This window comes from Budorcas taxicolor, chromosome 7, assembly GCF_023091745.1.
Source record: "Budorcas taxicolor isolate Tak-1 chromosome 7, Takin1.1, whole genome shotgun sequence".
Classification (NCBI taxonomy): Eukaryota; Metazoa; Chordata; class Mammalia; order Artiodactyla; family Bovidae; genus Budorcas; species Budorcas taxicolor.
Window position 1 is genome coordinate 16,970,675 of NC_068916.1, and position 23,450 is coordinate 16,994,124.

Below are 23,450 nucleotides of genomic sequence, written 5' to 3' on the forward strand. Positions count from 1 at the left end.
GGTGGGCTGCCATCTATGGGGTCGCACAGAGTCGGACACGACTGAAGTGACTTAGCAGCAGCAGCAGCTTTCTTTATAGTCCAACTCTCACATCCATACATGACCATTGGAAAAACCATAGCTTTGACTAGACGGACCTTTGTTGGCAAAGTAATGTCTCTGCTTTTTGATGTGCTGTCTAGGTTAGTCATAACTTTCCTTCCAAGGAGTAAGTGTCTTTTAATTTCATGGCTGCAATCACCATCTGCAGTGATTTTGGAGCCCAGAAAAATAAAGTCAGCCACTGTTTCCACTGTTTCCCCATCTATTTCCCATGAAGTGATGGGACCGGATGCCATGATCTTACTTTTCTGAATGTTGAGCTTTAAGCCAACATTTTTACTCTCCTCTTTCACTTTCATCAAGAGGCTTTTTAGTTCCTCTTCACTTTCTGCCATAAGGGTGGTGTCATCTGCATATCTGAGGTGATTGATATTTCTCCCAGCAATCTTGAGTCCGGCTTGTGTTTCTTCCAGCCCAGAGTTTCTCATGATGTACTCTGCATAGAAGTTGAAATAAGCAGGGTGACAATATACAGCCTTGACGTGGTCCTTTCCCAATTTGGAACCAGTCTGTTGTTCCATGTTGAGTTCTAACTGTTGCTGCCTGACCTGCATACAGATTTCTCAAGAGGCAGGTCAGGTGGTCTGGTATTCCCATCTCTTTAAGAATTTTCCACAGTTTGTTGTGATCCATACAGTCAAAGGCTTTGGCATAGTCAATAAAGCAGAAATAGATGTTTTTCTGGAACTCTTGCTTTTTTGATGATCCAGCGGATGTTGGCAATTTGATCTCCGGTTCCTCTGCCTTTTCTGAAACCAGCTTGAACATCTGGAAGTTCACGGTTCATGTATTGCTGAAGCCTGGCTTGGAGAATTTTAAGTATCACTTTACTAGCATGTGAGATGAATGCAATTGTGTGGTAGCTTGAGCATTCTTTGACATTGCCTTTCTTTGGGATTGGAATGAAAACTGACCTTTTCCAGTCCTGTGGCCACTGCTGAGTTTTCCAAATTTGTTGGAATATTGAGTGCAACACTTTCACAGCATCATCTTTCAGGATTTGAAATAGCTCAACTGGAATTCCATCACCTCCACTAGCTTTGTTCTTAGCGATGCTTCCTAAGGCCCACTTGACTTCACATTCCAGGATGTCTGGCTCAAGGTGAGTGATCACCATTGTGATTATCTGGGTCATGAAGATCTTTTTTGTACAGTTCTTCTGTGTATTCTTGCCACAGAGTCTAGTAGATAGCATACATAAAGAACACTTACAAGTCAACAACAACAAAACATTTTCTAGATGAGCAAAGGACTTCAGTTGACTTTCCTCTTGGAGCCGATTGCCATTTCCTGTTCCAGGGGATCTTCCCTGCCCAGGGACCAAACCCGCCTCTCCTGTGCCTTCTGCATTGGCAGGAGGATTCTTTACTGCTGAGCCACCAGGGAAGTCCAACTGATACAACAGTATTATCCAAACTACGGACCATCAGAGTTTTCCAGGTGTCCCACTCAAATGCTGGATAGGATGCAACCCAGGGTCACATGATGCACTTAGTTATCCTTTGTCTCATCAATTATCTTTTTCAATTTCATCTAATCTGGAAGAATTCCTCAGGCTCTATGTCTTGAGTAACTTTGCGTCCTGATCAGCAGAAGTCCGCTGTCTTGGACACTTTGGACACTCTTATCATGTCCTAAGTGAATACTTGATGTCCCAAACACGGGACTCGATCAGGCCTCCTGTGTCCCAGGAGAGGCTGTGGGTCATCAGTGGAAGGCAAGGTTGTGTGGAGCCTGCTGGGTGGACCTGAGGTCCCTGAGAGCCTCCAGTGAAACCTCAAAGCCCTTAGACCAGTAAGAGGAATTCAGGGACATCCAAGGGGAAACTGAGGAATGGGAGCAGAGTTGCAGCTGCAGGAACAAAGGGGAAGGACTAGCCTGGACTCCCCCAGGGCCAGCTGGCGGACAGGGATCCAGGGCTTCTCTCAGACCCAGACACCCCCTGTCCCCTAGCAAGGAATCCTGCTTCTGGCGCTGCCCCTGCCTCCAGCCAGCGCTCCTTCCTGTGCCTGTAGCCTTCCCCTTTCTCTTGGACATGCAGACACTACCAGTTCCTTCAGCCTGACCCACCTCAACCCAGGCAGTGAGCACCTCTGCTTCCTGAAAGGGGATGGTAGAATTCGAGCCTCCCTCCCAGGGAGAAACAGATTAGGGCATCAGGTCTTTTCTCTGTTCACCGACCTCTGATATGATACAGCACTCCTGGGTCTTGCCTGACCTGAAGGTGTCCTGTCCGTCTGGTGCCCCGTGCCCCTGGCCCACTAGTCCCTCAGGATGAGTTAGGAATCCTGGTGGTTTTCGGTCACTGCTGCTTGCACCCTGCAGCTGCTCATGTTCGTTCCTCCGTGTGTATTCCCATGGGCCCTGTGGGCTTGTGCATATTATCACGTGTGTGTTGGGTGCTTTCCCCACAGAGGATGTTTTATTCTACAGAGAATGTTTGTGTGCATCTTTATAGGGGGCCTATATGGAGGGCCCACAAGTCTTCTCCAAGGTGCTGAAAGTTCACCATTCAAGACCCACATCCACTCAGCCTCCCAACTGAGTTACTCCTCCAGGAAGACTTCTCGGATTGCCCCCACCTCCTCTTCAACTCGGGGGGATGCGACATCCACTGGCTATGCCTTGAAGCCCCCAGCCTCCCTCCCCTGCACTTGGCCCTGCAAAGCCTGGCATCACCTGGGAAGACCCTAGATTCACAATTCAGGACTGAGAGCCCATCAGCTTGACCAGGACTTCCTAACTGGACAACAAACACCTTGCCAGGAAGGGAGGCTGCACTCAGCCAGAGAGGTGACCTGGCATGAGATTAGGAAGGGCACAACAGAGAAAACCCAACGACACAAGAAAATAAGGAAGTAACACAGATTAAAGAAATCAACAAAACAGACACAAAGGAACAAAACTTGGCAAGGATACAAATTCTGACTCTTTGGGAACATTAATAAGATAACCCCCCCCACCCCGAAGACAGCGAACAAGAAGGAAATGGGGAGAGTTTTTAAAATACATCCGGGAAGACTAAGAATAATTATGTATCAAAGAGACAAGAGATAACAAATGCTGGTGAGGAAGTAGAGAAAAAGGGAACCACAGTGTGCTGGCGGGGGGAAGTAATCGATGCAGCCACAATGGAAAACATGCAGAGACCTCCCCCAAATTAAAAACACAGTACCATTTGTTGTTGCTCAGTCACTCAGTTGTGTCTGACTCTTCGTGACCCCATGGACCGCAGCACCCCAGGCCTCCCTGTCCATCACCATCTCCCGAAGTTTGCCCAAGTTCATGTCCGTTGCATTGGTGATGCAATGCACGTCCAGCCGTCTCATCCTCTGACACCCTCTTCTTCTTCCCTCAATCTTTTCCAGCATCAGGGACTTTTCTGATGAATCGGCTGTTCTTATCAGGTGACCAAAATACAATCACCATCTGATCTGGCAACTCCACTTATCGGTTTTTTTCTGAAGGAAACAAAATCACTGTCTTAAAAAGATAAGCGCACCGCCCCCCATTTTCACAGCGACAATATTTACAATAGCCAAGATACGGAAACAATCTTAAGTGTCCACTGACAGATGAACAGATAAAGAAGATGTGATGTATATACAGTGGAATGTTATTCAGGCACAAAAAGGAAATCCTGCCATTTGCAACCACATGGATGGATCTTAAAGGCATTATGCTAAATGAAATAAGTCAGAGAGAGAAAGACAAATATTGTATGATCTCACTTACATGTGGAATCTTAAAAAGAAAAACAAACCAAGCTCATAGATTCAAAGAACGGATTGGTAGGTACCAGAGGCAGGGGAGGAAATGGGACAGGAAAATGGTAGAAGGCAATTTTTAAAAACTATACAAACTATGTGCTGATAAATTTAAAAATCAAGATGAAATGAATTTATTTATGGGGAGATACAAAATGCAAAAATTGCATCATGAAGAATCAGAACACTTGACTAGACCCATAAATGTCAATGAACTTGGAATAATGGTAGAAAACAGAAACCTACCTCTCCTTAAAGCACAAAACATAGAGGATTTTACAGTCAAGTTTTATCACCATTACAAGTAGCACGTAATTCCCATCTTATTCAAACTGATACCAAGATTTTTTTAAAAAAGAAAAAAGTAGGGTGCAGGACTTCCCTGGTGGTCCAGTGGATAAGAATCTACCTGGCAATTCAGGGGAGATGGGTTCGATCCCTGTCCAGGAAGTTCCCACATGCCATGGAGCAACACAGCCCAGGCACCACAACCACTGAGCCAGTGCTCCAGAGTCCATGCTCCGCAACAAGACAAGACACCGCAAACAGGAGCCCGTGAACCGCAGCTAGAGAGTACGCCTCGCTCAACCGCAACTAGAGAGTACGCCTCGCTCAACCGCAACTAGAGAGTACCCCTCGCTCAACCGCAACTAGACAGTACCCCTCGCTCAACCGCAACTAGACAGTACCCCTCGCTCGACACAGCTAGGGGAGGCTTGTGCGGCAACAAAGACCCAGCCCAGCCTAAATAAATTAAAAAATATTTTAAAGTAGAGGTAGGGTAGAATACCCAACTTCTTTTAAGAGGGTGAGAAAGACTACAAACCATAACCAAATAAGGCTACAGCATGGCCAAACCTGGAAAACCCAGTATGTCAAGTGAAAGAAGCCAGACTTAAAAGGTTACATATTGTATAATTCTGTTAATATGAGACATCCAGAATAGGTAAATCTACAGAGACAGAAAGCAAATTGGTGGTTACTAGCGTGAGGGGAGGAGAAGGAATGGGCATCTGTTTAATGAGTACAGGGTTTCCTTTTGGGACGATGGAAATGTTTTGGAACTAGACAGAGGTGATGGTTGCTCAACATTGAGAGTAGCCTAAATTAGTCCCTGAATTGTTTGCTTTCAAAAGGTTGATTTTCTTCTTGTGAATTTCACCTCAATGAAGAGAGATAAGAATATGGAGCAAGGTAGGAAAATTCACACCAGTTTTCAATGATGTCCATAGAAGCAAAAATCTTAGATAAAATACTACCCACAGATATGGAAGCAACCTAAATGTCCATTGACAGATAAATCGGTAAAAAAAAGATGTGATACATATAAATTATAAATACAATAGAATATTACTGAGTTATTTAAAAAAAGAATGAAATAATGTCATTTGTGGCAATGTGGATAGACCTAGGGATTATCACACTAAGCAAAGTAAATCAGAAAGAGAAAGCCAAATATCACATAATATCATTTATATGTGGAATCTAAAAAAAAAATGATACAAATGAACTTATTTACAAAACAGAAATAGACTTCACAGACACAGAAAACAAATTTATGGTTACCAAAGAAGAAAAGGAGGGAGAAAGGATAAATTAGGAATTTGGGATTAACATATACACATATATAAAATAGGTAACCAGCAAGGACCTATTGTATAGCAAAGGGAAATATACTCAATATCTTGTAATTGCGCGCACGCATGCTCAGTGACTCAGTCTTGTCCAACTCTTTGCAATCCCATGGACTGTAGCCCTCCAGGCTCCTCTGTCCATGGGATTCCCCAGGCAAGAATACTGGAGTGGGCTTCCACTTCCTCCTCCAGGGAAATCCCTACCCAGGGATTGAACCAGCGTCTCCTGCAGCTCCTGCACTGGCAGGAAGGTTTTTGACCACTAAGCCAAAAGAATCTGAAAAAAAAAAAAAAAAAAAATCAAAAAGAATCTCTTTGCTGTACCCTTGAAACTAGCACAAAATTGTAAATCAACTATACTTCAATAAAAACGTTTTTAAAATACTGCTACTCAAATCTCACAGTGTGGGGAGGAAAATCACTTCATGGCCAAGGACAAGCTGGCCAGAAGAACATGGAGGAGTCAGCCTCAGAAATCCAAGGCTGATTGATCTCTGTCGGCAAATGGACTTGCTTCTAACATAGATGCTTATTTTTGCCCCAGCACCACGCGTGTGTTCCAGGATCTGGGGACCTGAGAGGGTTAGGACTGGTGCAGGAAGTGGGGGTGGGGTTGGGGTGGGGGCGGTGCCAGGTCAACATCCTAGCAAGCCTGAAGACAGAGCCTTAACAAGAGCAGAAAGGAGCTTACGATCGATCGCCAGTAGAGTTTAAAAGTTAAATTTTTAACTGTTACATTTCAAATAGGCATCAAGAAATATAGGAACTCGTCTTTTTAAAAAATTCAGAGGGCTTCTCTGGTGGTTAAGACTGTGGTTAAGACTCTGTGCTTCCACTGTAGGGGGCAGATAAAATAAATAAATATGAATAAAAATTAAATAAATCATAAATAAAATAAAGTGATTCAGAAATTCTGACATATGCTACAACATGGATGAACCCTGAGGACATTATGCTGAATGAAAGAACCAGTCACCAAAGGATAAACACTGTATGCCTCCATTAATGTGAGGTCCCATGCTGCTGCTACTGCTAAGTTGCTTCAGTCGTGTCCGACCCTGTGCGACCCCATAGACGGCAGCCCACCAGGCTCCCCCGTCCCTGGGATTCTCCAGGCAAGAACACTGGAGTGGGTTGCCATTTCCTTCTCCAGGATAGGTCCCCAGAGTAGTCAAATTCATAGAGACAGAAAGTTAGAACAATGGTTACCAGGGGCTGGGGGTTAGTGTTTAATGAGCACAGAGTTTCAGTTTGCAAGATGAAAGGAATTCTGGAGATGGATGGTGGTGACGCTCGCAGAAGATGAATGTACTCAGTGCCACTGAATTGTGCCCTTAAACCGGTTAAAACGGTAAATTTCGTGTTATGTATAACTTACAATGAAAAAATACAAAGGTGAAAAACAAAACAAAACAAAGAAAAAGAACTTTTAATAAAGATAAAATAAAAACCGAAAGGTGAAGGTCCCTTGATGGAAAACAGTGAGGAAGGATGCAGGCAAAGGCGAATGAATAAACGGCGGGCGGGGTAGAAGCGAAAAAAAGCATGTGGGCTAAAGGAAATCCGTGGCTGGATGGACGTCAATCGCGCGCAGAGAGCGCCACCTACTGGTGACTTCCTGTGTTCGTCAAGGGGTTGAAAAAGCAAGCTTAGAATGTACTGCCATTTCCTCCTTATACCAACATTATTCCCCCCCACCCGCCGCGCCGTTTACCAACCATTGTGGCAGAACAGACAGCATCACGAGAAAACAAAAACCAGTAGGAAAAAAATTTCTATCGCCGCCACCTCCCGCCCCACCAACCTGCCGACCTGCATCCAGAACCATGCACCAGCCCATCTCCCCTTCCTGCTTCTATGAGGAAACAATTTGCCCTGATCTAACAAATCCAGGCCACCTCCACCAGCTCCCACCCGACTGTTTAACGAGTCACCCCAACAGTCCTCCTTCTCCATTAGATTATTCCCGCCAGCAAAACAAGTATGCTGATTCATTTTTCACCTTTTTGTTTTATTACTGAGATGAAACTGACATAACGTAGAATTAACCATTTAAAATAAACGTCAGGGGCTTCCTTTGTGGCTCAGTGGTAAAGAATTCACCTGCCAATGCAGGAGACACAGGTTCGATCCTTGGTCTGGGAAGATCCCACGTGCCTCAGAGCAGCTAAGCCCGCACACCACAACTACTGAGCCTGTGCCCTAGAGCCTGGGAGCCACAACTTTCGAGCCCACATGCTGTAACTGCTGGAGCCCACGCGCCCTAGAGCCGGTGCTCTGCAACAAGAGGAGCCATCAAAATGAGAGGCCAGTGGACCACAAAGATGCCCCTGCACACCACAACTAGAGAAAAGCCACGCAGCAACAGAGACCCAGCACGTCCAAAAAATACAAAGAACTGTTAAAAATAAGATAAACTTCAGTGCATTTAGTATATTCATAAAACCGTGCAACTGTCACCAACATAGAGTTCCAAACATGTTCATAGTGCAAACAAGCACATGAAAAGGTGCTCCACGTGTATCATCAGGGAATTGCAAGTTAAGACAACAAGAAACCAGTACACACCTATGAGAAATGGCCCAAATCCAGAAAACAGACAACACCAATTGTTGGTGAGGGATTGGAGCAACAGGAACTCTGGCTCATTGCTGGTGGAATGCAAAATGGTCCAGTCACTCTGGAAAGCAATTTGGCAATTTCTTTACAAAACTAAACATACTCTTACCATATGATCCAGCAACAGCACTCCTTGGTACTTACCCAGAGCAGCTGAAAACTGCTCACAGTTTGGGCACACAAAAACCTGCACACAGCTGTTTATAGAAGCCTAATTCATAATTACCAAGAGTTGGACACAACCAAGACATCTTTCAGCAGGTGAGTGGATAAACTGTAGTACATCCAAACAATAAAATGTTACTCAGAGCTGAAAAGAAATGAGCGATGAGGCCATGAAAAGACATGGAGGAAACTTAAATGCATATGACTAAGTGAAAGGAGCCAATCTGAAAAGGCTACATGCTGCCTGATTCAATCTCTATGGCACTTTGAGGAAAGGCAAGACTATGGAGACAGTAACAAGATGAGTGGTTTCCAGGAATCAGAGGGTAGGGAGAGGTGAATAGGTGGAGCACAGAGGATTTTTAGGGCAGTGAAAATACTCTGTATGCTGTAACGGTGGATACACATCATCATTGTTGTTGTTGTTTAGTCACTAAGTTGTGTCTTTGCCACCCATGGACTGCAGCACGCTAGGCTTCCCTGTCCTTCACCATTTCCCAGAGTTTGCTCAAAATCATGTCCATTGAGTCAGTGATGCCATCCAACCATCTCATCCTCTGTCACCCCCTTCTTCTCCTGCCCTCAGTCTTTCCCAGTATCAGTGTCTTTTCCGACGAGTCAGCTCTTCACATCAGGTGGCCAAAGTATTGGAGCTTCAGCTTCAGCATCAGACCTTCCAGTGAATATTCAGGGTTGATTTCCTTTAGGAGTGATTGCTTTCATCTCCTTGCAGTCCAAGGGACTCACAAGAGTCTTTTCCAGCACCACAGTTCCAAAGTGTCAATCCTTTGGTGTTCAGCCTTCTTTATGGTTCAACTCTTACACCCATACATGATCACTGGAAATACCATAGCTTTGACTATATGGACCTATGTTGTTATACATTCGTCCAAACCCATAGAGTGTACAGAACCAAGAATGAACTAGAAGGCAAACTACAGATTTGGGGTGATAATGACATGTCACTGTAGGTTTATGGATTGTAAGAAAGGTACCACTCTGGTACTCATAATGGGGGAGGCCTTGCCTGTGTGGGGGCATGGAATATAGGGGAAGTATCTGTAGCTACCTTCCTCATTTTCCTGTGAACCTAAAACTGATCTAAATACAAAGTTTTTCAAATATTTTTTATCACTGCTTATTTATTTTCAAGTTGTATTTATTTATTTTTTGGCTGTGGCGGGTCTTCTTTGCTGCACGAGGGTTTTCTCTAGTTGTCTCAGGCAGGGGCTACTTTTCGTTGCGGTACAAGGCTTCTTCTTGAGGCGGCCTGCTGCTGCCAAGCACAGGCTGTAGGCTCACAGGCTTCAGTAGCTGCAGCAACCGGACTCAGGAGTTGTGGCACACAGGCTTATTTGCTCCGTAGCATGTGGGATCTTCCCAGACCAGTGATTGAACTGGTGTCCTTTGCCTTGTGAAGCAGACTCTTAACCCACTGAACCACGAGGGAACCCCACCACTTATTTAGTAAGCAGCTGTTTCCCCTTACCTGCTCTCCACCAGCCCCTGGCAACCGCTGATCCAGTCTCTGTGGATTTCTCTATTCTGGACATGTCACAGGCTAAATGAACTCATGCACCCTGACTTTTGGCCTCTAGTTCCTTTTGCTCTGTGTATGTATTCAAGGTTCAGTCACACTGTAGCGTGTGTCAGAACTGCCTTTGTTGTCGTGACCGGATAGTATTCCGTTCTGGTCAGACCACATTCTATATGGCCATTCATCCATGACGGGATACATGGATTGTTCCCGTCTTTTAAGTGATGTGAATGACGTTGCTAGGAACAAGCAGGTACACGTATTTGCCTGAATAGCTGTTTTCAGTTACTTGGGATACATTCCTAGGAGTGGAGCTTCTGGTGATGTGGTAATTCTGTTTAACTTTCGAGAAAGCGCCAACTCTCTTCCCCAGCAGCTGCAGCACTTTACACTGCCACCAGCAACTTACCCGGGTTCCAATTTTGCGGTAACCCCCACCATCACTTGTCTTCTGTTTTTGCTCCCCTCCCCCAATTAGAGCTTGTCTCCTGGGCATCTTCCACTTTAAGGCAAAAAAAAAAAAAAAGCCTCTGCCCTAGTCTCAGCCTCTGCCTTAGTCTCAGCCTCTGCCCTAGTCTCAGCCTCCACTCTGCCCCAGTCTCAGCCTCCACTCTGCCCCACCCAAGAAAAACTGTAGAAAAAGTCCCCCACACACCCTTTCTCCTTCCTACTTTATCTTCAACCTGTGGAACTGCTTTTGCCTTCATCACCAATGACCTCCCCATTGTTGAACCCCAGGTCTCCCCCTCTCCCTGTTTTACAGGAAGCGTCGCAGCCTGGGCCCCATGGTGCTTTTTTATTTGATTCACTCCGTCCTGAACTCTCCGGGTTTCCTTCTCATCCCTATGGTCGCTCCTCCTTTCCTGATTCTTCCTCACCCCCAGAAACCGCTAGTTATGGGGACACTCCCTCCTCCTCTCCAATCCAGGGACACCCACTGAGACAACTGAACTTCTCTCTCCAACCCACAGTCCGAGCGCCTTCCTGATCTCTCCACGTGGTGGCCCCGCAGGTCCAGAGCTCTACTCCCAGTGGCCCCCTCCCTCCTCCCCGCCTCCCCCCTCTTCCTCCCCAGCATGGCGGGCTCCATCCTTCCGCAGTTCACCCCAGGTACCTCGGAGGCGCTCTTGCTTCCTCTTTCTCACGGCCACAGGAGATCGACTTTCCCGTAGAGAATCCGACCACTTCTCACCACCTGCACGGCCCCACCCTGCACCAGCGCCATGATGCCCTTCCTGGACCACTATGATCGCCTCCAGACTCCCACTTGAGTGCCCATCCATCATAACAGTGTACCCCCTCCACTGTCAGCAGAAACATCCTCCCCACTTTTAGGGGGTCTTTTTCCTTTATTGCTGTATCCTGCACACCTAGAACAGTGCCTAATACCTAGTATAATGCCATTCAGCTATCTTTTTTTTTCTGGACTTGGCTTTTGGGATCTTAGTTCCCCAACCAAGGATCCTACTCCAGCCCCTGCAGTGAAAGCATGGAGTCCTCACCAGTGGACCACCAGGGAAGTCCCCAACAAAGATCTTTTTTTTTTTTTTTTTAGTTGCATCAGTCTTAGTTGCAGCAAGAAGGCTCTTAATTCTGGAGCAGGGGCTCTAGAGTGCCTAGGCTTAGGGGATGGGGGAAGGAATGACCCCAAATGGGGAGGGAGTTTCTCTTTTGGGAGATAAAAATGTTTTGCAGCTAGATAGAGTTGAGGGTCACACAACTCTGCAAGTGTAGTAAATGCATGGTAGACTTTAAAACTGTTGTTTAGTCACTAAGTTATGTCTGACTCTTTGTGACCCTATGGACTGTAGCCCACCAGGTTCCTCTGTCTATGGAATTTTCCAGGCAATAACGGCGGAGTGGGTTGCCATTTCCTTCTCCAGGGGATCTTCCCGACCCAGGGTTCGAACCTGGGTCTCCTGAATTGACAGACGGATTCTTTTATCGCTGAGCCACCAGAGAAGCCCAGATTTTAAAATAGCTAATGGCTAATTTAACACTATGTGAGTTTCCCTCAACGAAAAAGAGAGAAATGGTGAGAGCTGGATAGATATATACAGACACACACACACACCCTGGACCCCCTATCTTCAGCACTGCAGCCCTCACCCCACTCCATCCCTTCACTTCTCAGGCCCATCAGAATTCCCCAAGCGCCAGGACCCAGGCCCACTGACCACGTTCCCCCCCTCAACATCCCTCCTCCCTTTTCAACCTGGACACCCCCCCGGAGTATCCTGAAAGTGACTCGCTGGGCTTGTTGCCCACAGGATAGGATGGGTAACTGGCAGTACACGCAGCACACAGTGACCCTGCTCAAGAGAACAAAGGCTGCTGAAATCCCGGCCTGCTCAAGCGAGACAGGTGTTTGTAACCGTGGCTGCCCCAGTGTGCCAATGACGAAGCTGGCCCTCGGACAGCAAAGCCACTTGCCCAGTCACTCAGCAGGCTCTGGTGGCCAGGAGTCACCCACCGTGGCCTGCCCGTTCCCGACCCTCTGTCCCCTTGGTGGCCCTGAGGAACCAGGCCTCCCTGGTGTTCATGCCCTTGTGGGGTCACCACCTCTGCCCCTGACACACATCTGGGCTGACCTGAAACTCCACTGAATCAGCAGAACACGGAGGAACTGGTGGCCCTGTTCTAGGTCTGAGTGTTAGAAGGTCTGGGGGCTTCGGCTCTCTACTTTGGGGGAAACCCGAGTTGTCAGAAAAGGACTTCAGTCATCCCCCTCGGGTGACCACATAGAAGGGCCAACTGGAGAAGCCACACAGAGGGAGAGGGCCAGCTGTCCCAGGCACCCCCACCCACCTGTGCACCAGACATGACCCTGGTGCCGTCCAGTGACACAGTGACATCCAGCCAGTCCAGCCCCGAGATGCTAGCAGCCACCATTCATGGGAAGATAAAGAGACACCAGCCAGGTGAGAGAATATACCAGTGGGAGTTTGGGGCCAGTGGGTACAGAGTGGTTTGTGCCGCTGATCACTGAAAACCCAGCTGACACCCGAGGAAGATCCAGACCTTAGACCTCATCAGCTCAGGTGGCGTCTGACACCAGCCTCGCACCCCCTGACCTGCCTCCATGGCCCACTCTGGCTGGCCACGCCTGAACAAAAATGAAGGTGGAAAAAAAATCTTAAAAAAAAAAAGAAAATTCTACTATCTGGCGTAACTCCTTCCTGACAACCAGAAGCCCATCAGTGTGCCGGTTCTGCAGCGTGAAACTTGGGCCAGCTTGGGGGCTGGGGGTGCCCAGCGGGCACCAAGGGAAGGCCTTGTACCCCAGGAGGCTGGGCACCCTCTGCTCCACTGTTGGTCAAGGTCCCCTATCCTGGCTGCAGCCCACCTACCAAGCCCCCACAGCTGCCTGACAGAGAACTCAAGCCCGTAACACGCTGCCTGAGGCCCAGACTTCAAATCCCATGGGCAACTGCCCAGTGGTCTAGTGGTTAAGACTCTACACTTTCACTGCCAAGGGCGCAGGTTCAATCCCTGGTCAGGGAACTAAGATCCCTCAACCCTGGCTGCACAGACAAAACAAAACAAAAACAACCCATCTCCTATGGGAGCAGGGTCCCAAAGCTGAACTTTCAGACCCCCAGGAAACTCTGTCCTCTCCCAGCATCTTGTCATCAGGGCCCAGCTCTCTGCCTGCTGGATGTCCGAGCCCCAAGACACTGTGTGGGTACCTGGGTGGGTGCCTCCCCAGGGTACCAGGGCCCTGGCCACCCCATTAGGACATGAAAAAAATAAGAGAGGAGAAGTCTGTCCTCATCACCCCACAGCTAGGGTATATTAACCACACTTCATGTATTCTTTGTATTTTTTGGCTCCACCACACAGCCTGAGGGATTAGTTCCCTGACTTGGTTTTGAACCCACAGCCCGGGCAATGAAAGCTCAGAGTTGTAACCACTGGACTGCCAGCGAATTTCCCCTTTCTATAGTCTCAACACCCTGGCAGCTGGGGCCTCACTGCCCAGGAACGGACTGTCCCTCAAGGAGTGAGTTACTGGAGATAACTAACAAGTCACCAGTGACTTCTGCCTCTCGTGTGCAGACCAACCAACCCAGAGCCACCATCCCCCTGCCCTGCTCATCCCTAGGGCCAGTGCAGTGTGACTGCCTGACGGTAAACTTTTCTCCTTTTTTGGCCACACCACTCAGCATGCAGGGTCTTAGTTCCCCGATTAGGGATTGAACCCATGCCCCTGCATTGGAAGCCTGGAGCCTTAACCACTGGAAGTCCCTGACACTAAGCTTTTGATTGCTGACGTCCATCATGAACGTTGTGAACAAACACATCACCAGCTGCACAACACAGCTACTAGCAATACAACCTACCTGGTTATTACGTGACGCACCCATGAAGGTGCCCCTTTTAGAAACCCTGGGGGTCCTGGATAACTGATAACTTAGGTGATCAGTTACCACCTGATTTCCTTCTGGGACCCTAGTTCCAGCTCTTGTGCTTTAATCGAGTGAACTTGAGGCTTCTGACCCTCAGGCCCTAATATAGGCAGAGCCCTAGGCCTGCTTTCCCTCTCTCTCCCCCAAGGATCTTTAAAAAAAATTTTTTTTTAATTTGTTGTTGTTATTCAGTTGCTCAGTCATGTCCAACTCTTTGCAATCCCATGGACTGCAGCACACCAGGCTTCCCTGTCCTTCATCATCTCCCAGAGTTTGCTCAAACTTGTGTCCACTGAGTCGGTGATGCCATCCAACCATCTTGCCCTCTGTCATCCGCTTCTCCTCCTGCCCCCAATCTTTCCTAGCATTAGGGTCTTTTCCAGTGAGTCAGCTCTTCACATCAGGTAGCCAAAGGATCAGAGTTCCAGCTTCAGCGTCAGTCCTTCCATTAATTTTATTTAACTTGGCTACGTTGGGTCTTCACGGCTGTGCACCAGCTTTCTCTAGCTGCAGCAAGTGGGAGCCGCTCTCTAGTTGCTATGCAAGGGCTTCTCATTGCGGGGGCTTATCTTCTTGCAGAGCACAGGCTCTGGGACACGGGCTCGGTAGCTGTAGCGCACGGGCTTAGTTGTGCCAAAGCATGTGGAATCTTCCCAGAGCCTGGACTGAACCCATGTCCCCCATACTGGCAGGCAGATTCTGGACCACCAGGGAAGTCCTCCCCACCTTGATCTCTCTCAGTGAGGGGGGCCTGCCGTGTACCCTCCAGGACCTTCAGGACAAATCTTGTCCCTCAAAGTTCCTTGATGGCCAGGACTTCCCCAGCGGGCCAGTAGTTAAGATTCTGCACTTCCAGTCCAGGGGTCATGCGTTCAGTTCCTTGTCGGGGAAGTTCTGCATCACGCACAGTGCAACCAGTTTTTGCTGAAGTACATCCTGCACTGGTCCAGCCACCCCACTGGCTCTGGTTGGGGAGCATCTGTCGGGGTCTTGCTGTAATAGGGACCCAGTGGGTGTCCTAGGTGCTGTTCTCGCTGTTGACAGGCTGAGACATTTATAACAGTCAGTGCTGACACCCCAGCTGCTGCTGCAGCTCAGTTGCACAGTCGTGTCCAACTCTTTGCGACCCCATGGACTGCAGCACCCGACGCTTCCCTGTCCTCCACTATCTCCCAGAGCTTGCTCAGATTCATGTCCACTGAGTCAGTGATGTTATCCAGCCATCTCATCCTCTCTGCCCCCTTCTCCTTTGGCCCTCAATCTTTCCCAGCATCAGTCTTTTCCAATGAGTTAGCTCTTTGCATCAGGTGGCCAAAAGATTGAAGCTTTAGCTTCAGTATCAGTCTTTTCAGGCCTCAATGCCTAAATAATAATAAAACCTACATTTTGAAACAAGGTGGAGACCAACCGGGGGCCATCCAGCTTCTGTCTCAAAGACAGGAAGCTGAAACGGATGGAGGTCCCCCAGCCAGCACTCCAAGAGGCACCACCCCAGATCTACTCCTCTCTAGGAGTGCAAACTGTTCCCAGCCCCACCGTCCCCTGTCCTGATTCCAGGAGGCAGAGTGGCCAAGAGGGTGCCCAGGGCTGGGTCCCTGATTCCCACCCTCTACAGGCAGGCACTCCCCCACAGAGCCCCCAGGCCACCCAGGCAGAGGGAGACAGAGGCCCAAAGGCAGGCAGAGGATGTGAACTAGCTTTAATCACCACTCTCAAACAGAGGTAGCAATAGTGTCTGAGTAAGGGGGCCGCCCCAAGAGTGATCCGGGGCCAGCCCCTCAGCTCCGGCTGTGACATGTTCCCCATCCAGGCTCTTCGTATCAAGGGGAGGGTCCGGGCAACCCCAGCCTCCAGGGTCACATATGCAGGAGCACAGGTGCTTGGCGCTGTGAGGACAGAAGAAGCCAGGTCTGGGGGCTGATATGGTAGCAGCCACGTGTGGGTCCTCTCTACCTGCCATACTTGGGGAACGTGTGATATGGGGGTGAGAGCGCATGCTCAGAGCACCGAGGTCTTCCTCTCTGGCTGCAGTGACCCCTTCATGAACACCAGCAGCCCCAGCGGGTCCAGGCATCCCTGGGCACAGAGCCGGGACAACGCAAACAGGATGCCAGCAGCCAGACTGACACTGAGCACTGCTGTGGGGAAAGAGAGAGGAGAGTGGGTGAGGGGGTGGCGGGAGGCCCCCACATCCACCAAGTTCCCAACACACTGGAAAGGGGAGCATGTAGCTTGTCCATTCTCCAGGGCAGCTTCCAGGTGTGGGCATGGGCTTGGGGGCAGGAGCTGTTCATATTACCTACAACTGCAATAATCCCATAAGCACTTCGGTTTCCAGACTGAACGGAGTCCCAGTCCTCGGTGGTGACTGTGGCATTTCTGAGATAAGTGACATTCTCCAGGGTCGCAGGAGTCCCCGTGGACATGGTCCTCCCCTCCTGGTGGGTCTTGTTTCCTGCAACAAGTCCAGGCATTCAGCAGCAGGGGAGGGAGCCCTGGGGCTGGAAGGATGAATGGGTGTCCCGGTGCCCTGGGGTGAGGGAACTTGGGACTCACCCTCTAGCCCCAGACTGAGTGAGCAAGGCTGGTGAGCACCTGCTACCTGAGTGCCCTCCTGCATTCCCATGGGCATGCGGGCTCAGGCAGACACACACATGCACGCTCCCAGCCTCGTCACACACTGGAAGGTGTCAGGCATCCTGCTCTACTGACCAAGCCTCCCTGCCCCCATAGGCACACACCGCAGCCAAGCTCGTCGCTGTAGTCAGAACAGTCCCGGTGCCCATCGCAGAGCCATGTGGTTGGGATACACAGACCATCCAGCAGGCAGCACAGCTCGCCTTTCGGGCAGGGCTGGGGCCCGCAGTTGAGAAGACTCTTGTTGCGGTCAGGGCAGTCATCCATGATGTCACAAGCGGAGGGGCTGACATTGGGTACCTCAGTACCTGGGGGTACAGGGTGAGTCAGGCCAAACACCCACCCAAGAGAGCACAGGTACGCCCCACTCCTCACCCTGCTGCGAGCCCCACCTTCCGGAGAATGAGTGACCCTATAACGTCTGCCCATCCCAAGGCCTCTGCCCTTCTATTAGCACCACCTTCCAACCAAGACCCCACTAACTTGCTGCCCTGCAAACCCATCTTTTAACCCAAAGATCCAGCCGCCCTCCTTGAGGCCCCTCCCACCCCAGAGTTCCTTGCCTGAAACCCACACCCCTTCCACAAGCACCTCCTCCCATGGCCCTGAAAAGCCCCACCCCCAGGGCATGGCCACTCACCGCACTCCTCTTCATCACTGCCATCAAGGCAGTCCTGGTCAACGTCGCAACGCCAGATGAGGGGCACACAGCGGCCATCGCTCCGGCACTGGAAGTTGGTGGGCGGGCACGAGCCTGCACTGGGGCCTGAGGGACGCACACAAGTGGGAGGTCTGGACCCTCAGCTAGGAGGACAGTGTCACAAGCTACGACCACCAGGAGAAAGCCAGGTCCCAGGAACTACACTGGTGGTTACCACTTTTCCTAAGGGTGCACTGTTGGGGGGGCCTGGAGCCCAGCAGTTCACAGCCTCACCAAGAGTCCTACTGGTCAGATTCTATAGCCATGCCCATTCTACAGAAGACACACAGGAGAGGAAAGGCCCACGGCTACAAGCTAGTGGCAGAGTCAGGGTTCAAACCCAGGTCTCACTGCTCCTGGGGTCTTTACCAGGCTCCAAATGGCCAGATGGTCTCCCCAAGGGTCTCTCCAAGCTTGTGGTTAAACAGACTAGGGGAGGGGCCATCTCTGAACCTGGCCTGGCTCAGGCTCACTGTCAGGGTCAACAGGGCCTGTTATGTCCCACCCAGCTATCCTTAGCAAAGGAGAAGACTCTTGAGAGTCCCCTGGACAGCAAGGAGATCAAACCAGTCAATCCTAAAGGATTATCTGATTATCCCAACCCTGAATATTCATTGGAAGGACTGATGCTGAAGCTGAAGCTTCAATACTTCGGCCACCTGATGTGAAGAGCCAACTCACTGGAAAAGACCCTGATACTGGGAACGACTGAGGGCAGGAGGAGGAGATGCCAGAGGATGAGATGGTTGGATGGCATCATTGACTCAATGGACACGAGTTTGAGCAAACTCCAGGAGATGATGAAGGACAGGGAAGCCTGGCGTGCTGCAGTCCATGGGGCTGCAAAGAGTTAGACACGACTGAGTGACTGAACAATAGCAACTTAGCAAAGGGGAAAGCCAGGCCTTGCGTAAAGGACCTGCTTGGTCACCGTGACTTGTTGACCCACCCACTGAAGTCCTCCCAGAACTTCTGACCACTTTCCCCATCCTGACTCTGCCACCTCTTCCCCAGGTTCCCCACCCTCATCTCCCTCAGACACCAGGGACCTCTCAGAGTCACACCGTTAGGCCACCCACCCTTGCCTCCCCTTTGCTCAAAACCATCCCTTGGTCCCTTGACCCTCTCACAGCCTACATCCTGTATGTGGCCGGCAAGTCCTGACCAGCCCTGAACCCTTCCTGGAACTTGCTTCTTCCTACATTCCTCCTCTTCATCAAGCTCCCTCTGGCCTAGCCACCATGCTGCTGTGGCAAGAGGCCTGGCCCATTTCCACCTTTCGCCCATGCCGTTCCCGGGCCCAGTATTCCCTCTCCTCCCTCCCCTCTGCACTTCCATGATTTCCTCCTCAGACTTCACGTCTCCAGCTTATTTCCTGGGAGGGGTCTCAGGTCCCTCTCAGAGACCCCTGAAGCCCAGCGTCTTAGAACAATGGCCCTTGAACTGGTACCTGCGTAAAGTGGACACTTAGCGATGGTCAGGGCCGTGACCTTTTGACTATAAACCCAGGGTACTGCCTGATGATAAATGGACACAGCTCACACAACGGTCTGGGCTGAGTCCAGCTGAGATATGAGCCTTCCGGGACCCTGAGCAGGAGGGACACAGAAGGGCCTGGAAGCTGGGCCAGCAGACTGGAGTCTGAGGGACCGAGGAAGGGAGTGGCCTTTATGGCTTCCTCCTGGGTGCAGCAGGGTGGGTAGCAAATACCTGGCTTGGCCCCAGCCTAGCTCTGTTCCATTTGATTCTGGTCCTCTTGCCCCTTCCACCTCTGCTCACAGGGGCAAGGTTGAGGAAAGCCCCACTCCAAGCCCCACCCTCCACAAGCCAGCCGGTCTGCAAGCTGGCCTCCAGGCCCAAATATATCTGTGGGCCCCACCGTCCCTGAGCTCTGTGGAATGGCCTGGAGCCGACTTCCTTCCCTGCCATGGGGGTCCGAAAGCCGACAGCTCCCTCCCCAAGTCTTGCCCCTCTCCGTAGCAACCTCTGACCTCCCTCCCTGGAATCAGGGAGTGTCTGTGTGTGTCCTATAAAGTGGGCAGCAGAGCAGAGCCAAGGGGGCCTTACAGGGCTGTGGTTTGGAGAGATCAGTGACTGTCCCTCCCAGCCTCAGTTTCCCCACCTGGGAAAGGGGCCACGCTAGGAGTCCCTACCTCAGGGTGCTGAAGGGAAGAGACTGCAAGGGTGTAAAGAGCCTGAGCTTGGTTAATGTCTTGATCCTTGAAGGAAGGAGGAACACTTAGCTTGAAAAGGCAGGAGTAAGAAGGGGAACCAGATAAGACAGGACCCGCGGGTGTGTGCACCTGAGTCTACAGCTGAAAGTCGGGGGCACCTGTGTGCACAGGGAGGTCATTTTAACCTGCCCCACTGCCTCTGGGAACCTCTGAGAGAGCCACCATCACTGAGGCCAGGGCAAACGTGTCCTAGGGCCTGGGGAGCCAGGGAAGATCTTTCTTTCTCTCGTAAGTCCAGAGAAGGAAGGTGCAGAGGTTGAGAGGGCGGGAGATGGTCGCCGAGGAAACTCAGGCAAATGGCCCCGGGTAGCAGGCGCCAGATAACCAGCCGCGTTAAGGTTGGAGGTCGGACAACCAGAGTCTGTAAAGAACTTTCCTGCTTATGCTGGAGTGAAGGGCAGCTTGGAGGTGACAATGGGGCCCCACAAAGCAGAGCAGGTGCCGGGTGTGAGAGGGCCGAAGCAGCGCAGTTAAAGGCAGGCACAGCAATCCCGGCGCAGGGTCCACCATTGGGGAAGGCTCTTTCAAGGGCTAGGCTCCCCTAGAACCATGTGCGGGGGGAGTGTCCTGGACAGACTTGCGGCGTAGCCAATGGTGAGGCGCTGCTGGCGGGCGAAGGCGGAGCTAGACTGCAGGGGTAGAGGGCTCGCGGGCTGCAAGTTCACTCACCTGGGGCCTGGGTCGGGGACCAGGTCTGGATCGGAGTCGGGGCGGTCTCCAGGCACAGCCCGAAGCCGAGCAGTACCCGCAGCCCCAGGCCTAGGGCCGCAGCACGCCGCGATAGACCCCGAGCCACCCAACCGTTCATCGTACCACCCCCGCTCCGCGCCGGCTGGGTCCACGCGCACTCCCAGCCTGTCTCTTATCCTCGCGCACGCCTGCGCACATATCCGGGGGGCGGGGCCCACGCCCGGGGCGGGGCCCACGGCCAGAGATCCCGCCGCAGCCCCGGGCTTTGAGTACCGTAAGTGTCTGAATACCGGGGGCCCCCGATTTGAGGGTCTTCCCCTCTTTTCCCAGTGACAGACATATCGAAAGGCATGGGGCCTATTTGAAATTAGAAACCTCTGGAGATGCAAATGAACTCGTACTGACAAGTATTGTCATCTTACGATATTTAACGTTCCTCACGCACCAAATGTTCTGCCTGATTATCTTAGGAATGCCTCATCCCCTCCCCGCTCCTTCTTCTTTCGTGCGCCCGAGCTTATTATATATTTTATTTACTAATACTACTTTGATTTATTGATTCCGCACTAGAATGTCAGACCCAGAAGGGCAAGAATGCTGTGTTGCTCCTTGTATCCCCAACGCCTGGAACAGAGCCTGATAAATCAACGAAATGTCAGTTCTTGTCTTTCATCCTGGGTGCTCTGTCCCTAGCCTCAGGATGTTCTCACTACCTCCTAATCCTCACAGACTCCACAGGGAGGGGCTTATACTTTACTTCAGAAACAAAACAAGCGAAAGTAGCGTCGGCTTTCTCTTCTCACGCACACTTCTTCAGTTCAGTTCAGTTCAGTTCAGTCGCTCAGTCGTGTCCAACTCTTTGCGACCCCATGAATCGGAGCACGCCAGGCCTCCCTGTCCATCACCAACTCCCGGAGTTCACTCAGACTCACATCCATCGAGTCAGTGATGCCATCCAGCCATCTCATTCTCTGTCGTCCCCTTTTCCTCCTGCCCCCAATCCCTCCCAGCATCAGAGTCTTTTCCAATGAGTCAACTCTTCACATGAGGTGGCCCAAGTACTGGAGTTTCAGCTTCAGCATCATTCCCTCCAAAGAAATCCCAGGGCTGATCTCCTTCAGAATGGACTGGTTGGATCTCCTTGCAGTCCACGGGACTCTCAGGAGTCTTCTCCAACACCACAGTTCAAAAGCATCAATTCTTCGGCGCTCAGCCTTCTTCACAGTCCAACTCTCACATCCATACATGACCACAGAAAAACCATAGCCTTGACTAGACGGACCTTAGTCAGCAAAGTAATGTCTCTGCTTTTGAATATGCTGTCTAGGTTGGTCATAACTTTTCTTCCAAGGAGTAAGCGTCTCTTAATTTCTTGGCTGCAGTCACCATCTGCAGTGATTTTGGAGCCCCCCCCCCCAAAAGTCTGACACTGTTTCCCCATCTATTTCCCATGAAGTGATGGGACCAGATGCCATGATCTTAGTTTTCTGAATGTTGAGCTTTAAGCCAACTTTCCCACTCTCCTCTTTCACTTTCATCAAGAGGCTTTTTAGTTCCTCTTCACTTTCTGCCATAAGGGTGGTGTCATCTGCATATCTGAGGTTATTGAGATTTCTCCTGGCAATCTTGATTCCAGCTTGTGCTTCTTCCAGCCCAGCGTTTCTCACGATGTACTCTGCATAGAAGTTAAATAAGCAGGGTGACAATATACAGCCTTGACGTACTCCTTTTCCTATTTGGAACAAGTCTATTGTTCCATGTCCAGTTCTGTTGCTTCCTGAACTGCATATAGGTTTCTCAGGAGGCAGGTCAGGTGCTCTGGTATTCCCTTCTCTTTCAGAATTTTCCACAGTTTATGGTGATTCACACAAAGGCTTTGGCATAGTCAATAAAGCAGAAATGAATGTTTTTCTGTAACTCTCTTCCTTTGTCGATGATCCAGCGGGTGTTGGCAATTTGATCTCTGGTTCCTCTGCCTTTTCTGAAACCAGCTTGAACATCGGGAAGTTCACGGTTCATGTATTGCTGAAGCCTGGTTTGGAGAATTTTGAGCATTACTTTACTAGCGAGTGAGATGAGTGCAATTGTGTGGTAGTTTGAGCATTCTTTGGTATTGCCTTTCTTTGGGATTGGAATGAAAACTGACCTTTTCCAGTCCTGTGGCCACTGCTGAGTTTTCCAAATTTGCTGGCCTATTGAGTGCAGCACTTTCACAACATCATCTTTCAGGATTTGAAATAGCTCTACTGGAATTCCATCACCTCCACTAGCTTTGTTCATAGTGATGTTTTCTAAGGCCCACTTCACTTCATATTCCAGGATGTCTGACTCTAGGTGAGTGATCACACCATCGTGATTATCTTGGTCGTGAAGATCGTTTTTGTACAGTTCTTCTGTGTATTCTTGCCACCTCTCCTTAATATCTTCTGCTTCTGTTAGGTCCATACCATTTCTGTCCTTTATTGAGCCCATCTTTGCATGAAATGTTCCCTTGGTATCTCTAATTTTCTTGAAGAGATCTCTAGTCTTTCCAATTCTCCAAGTCTATGCCCCAACCAGTAATGCTGAAGAAGCTGAAGTTGAACGGTTCTATGAAGACCTACAAGACCTTTTAGAACTAATACCCAAAAAAGATGTCCTTTTCATTATAGGGGACTGGAATGCAAAAGTAGGAAGTCAAGAAACACCTGGGGTAACAGGCAAATTTGGCCTTGGAATGCAGAATGAAGCAGGGCAAAGACTAATAGAGTTTGGCCAAGAGAACGCACTGGTCATAGCAAACACCCTCTTCCAGCAACACAAGAGAAGACTCTACACATGGACATCACCAGATGGTCAACACTGAAATCAGATTGATTATATTCTTTGCAGCCAAAGATGGAGAAGCTCTATACAGTCAGCAAAAACAAGACCAGGAGCTGACTGTGGCTCAGATCATGAACTCCTTATTGCCAAA

The 23,450-nt window shown here is 50.0% G+C and overlaps 1 protein-coding gene across 1 annotated transcript; it reads right to left on the reverse strand.

Moving 5' to 3' along the window:
- Nucleotides 1–15,921: 15,921 nt before the first annotated feature.
- On the reverse strand, nucleotides 15,922–20,659 carry CD320 (CD320 molecule). Its single transcript, XM_052643866.1, has 5 exons — nucleotides 20,474–20,659; nucleotides 17,511–17,636; nucleotides 16,975–17,178; nucleotides 16,533–16,688; nucleotides 15,922–16,371 (listed from the first exon to the last, which is right to left on the reverse strand). The coding sequence occupies exons 1-5, from the start codon at nucleotides 20,610–20,612 to the stop codon at nucleotides 16,232–16,234; spliced, it is 765 nt and encodes a 254-aa protein (XP_052499826.1). The 5' UTR covers nucleotides 20,613–20,659; the 3' UTR covers nucleotides 15,922–16,231.
- Between the last annotated feature and the right edge of the window lie 2,791 nt (nucleotides 20,660–23,450).

Excerpts from the sequence above, each read along its gene's own strand:
- CD320 (XM_052643866.1), bottom strand. The coding sequence starts at position 20,612 with ATGAACGGTTGGGTGGCTCGGGGTCTATCGCGGCGTGCTGCGGCCCTA. Across the intron at positions 17,637-20,473 it reads GTCCCCGACCCAGGCCCCAG|GCCCCAGTGCAGGCTCGTGC; the intron begins GTGAGTGAACTT and ends TGCGTCCCTCAG. Across the intron at positions 17,179-17,510 it reads CAGTGATGAAGAGGAGTGCG|GTACTGAGGTACCCAATGTC; the intron begins GTGAGTGGCCAT and ends CTGTACCCCCAG.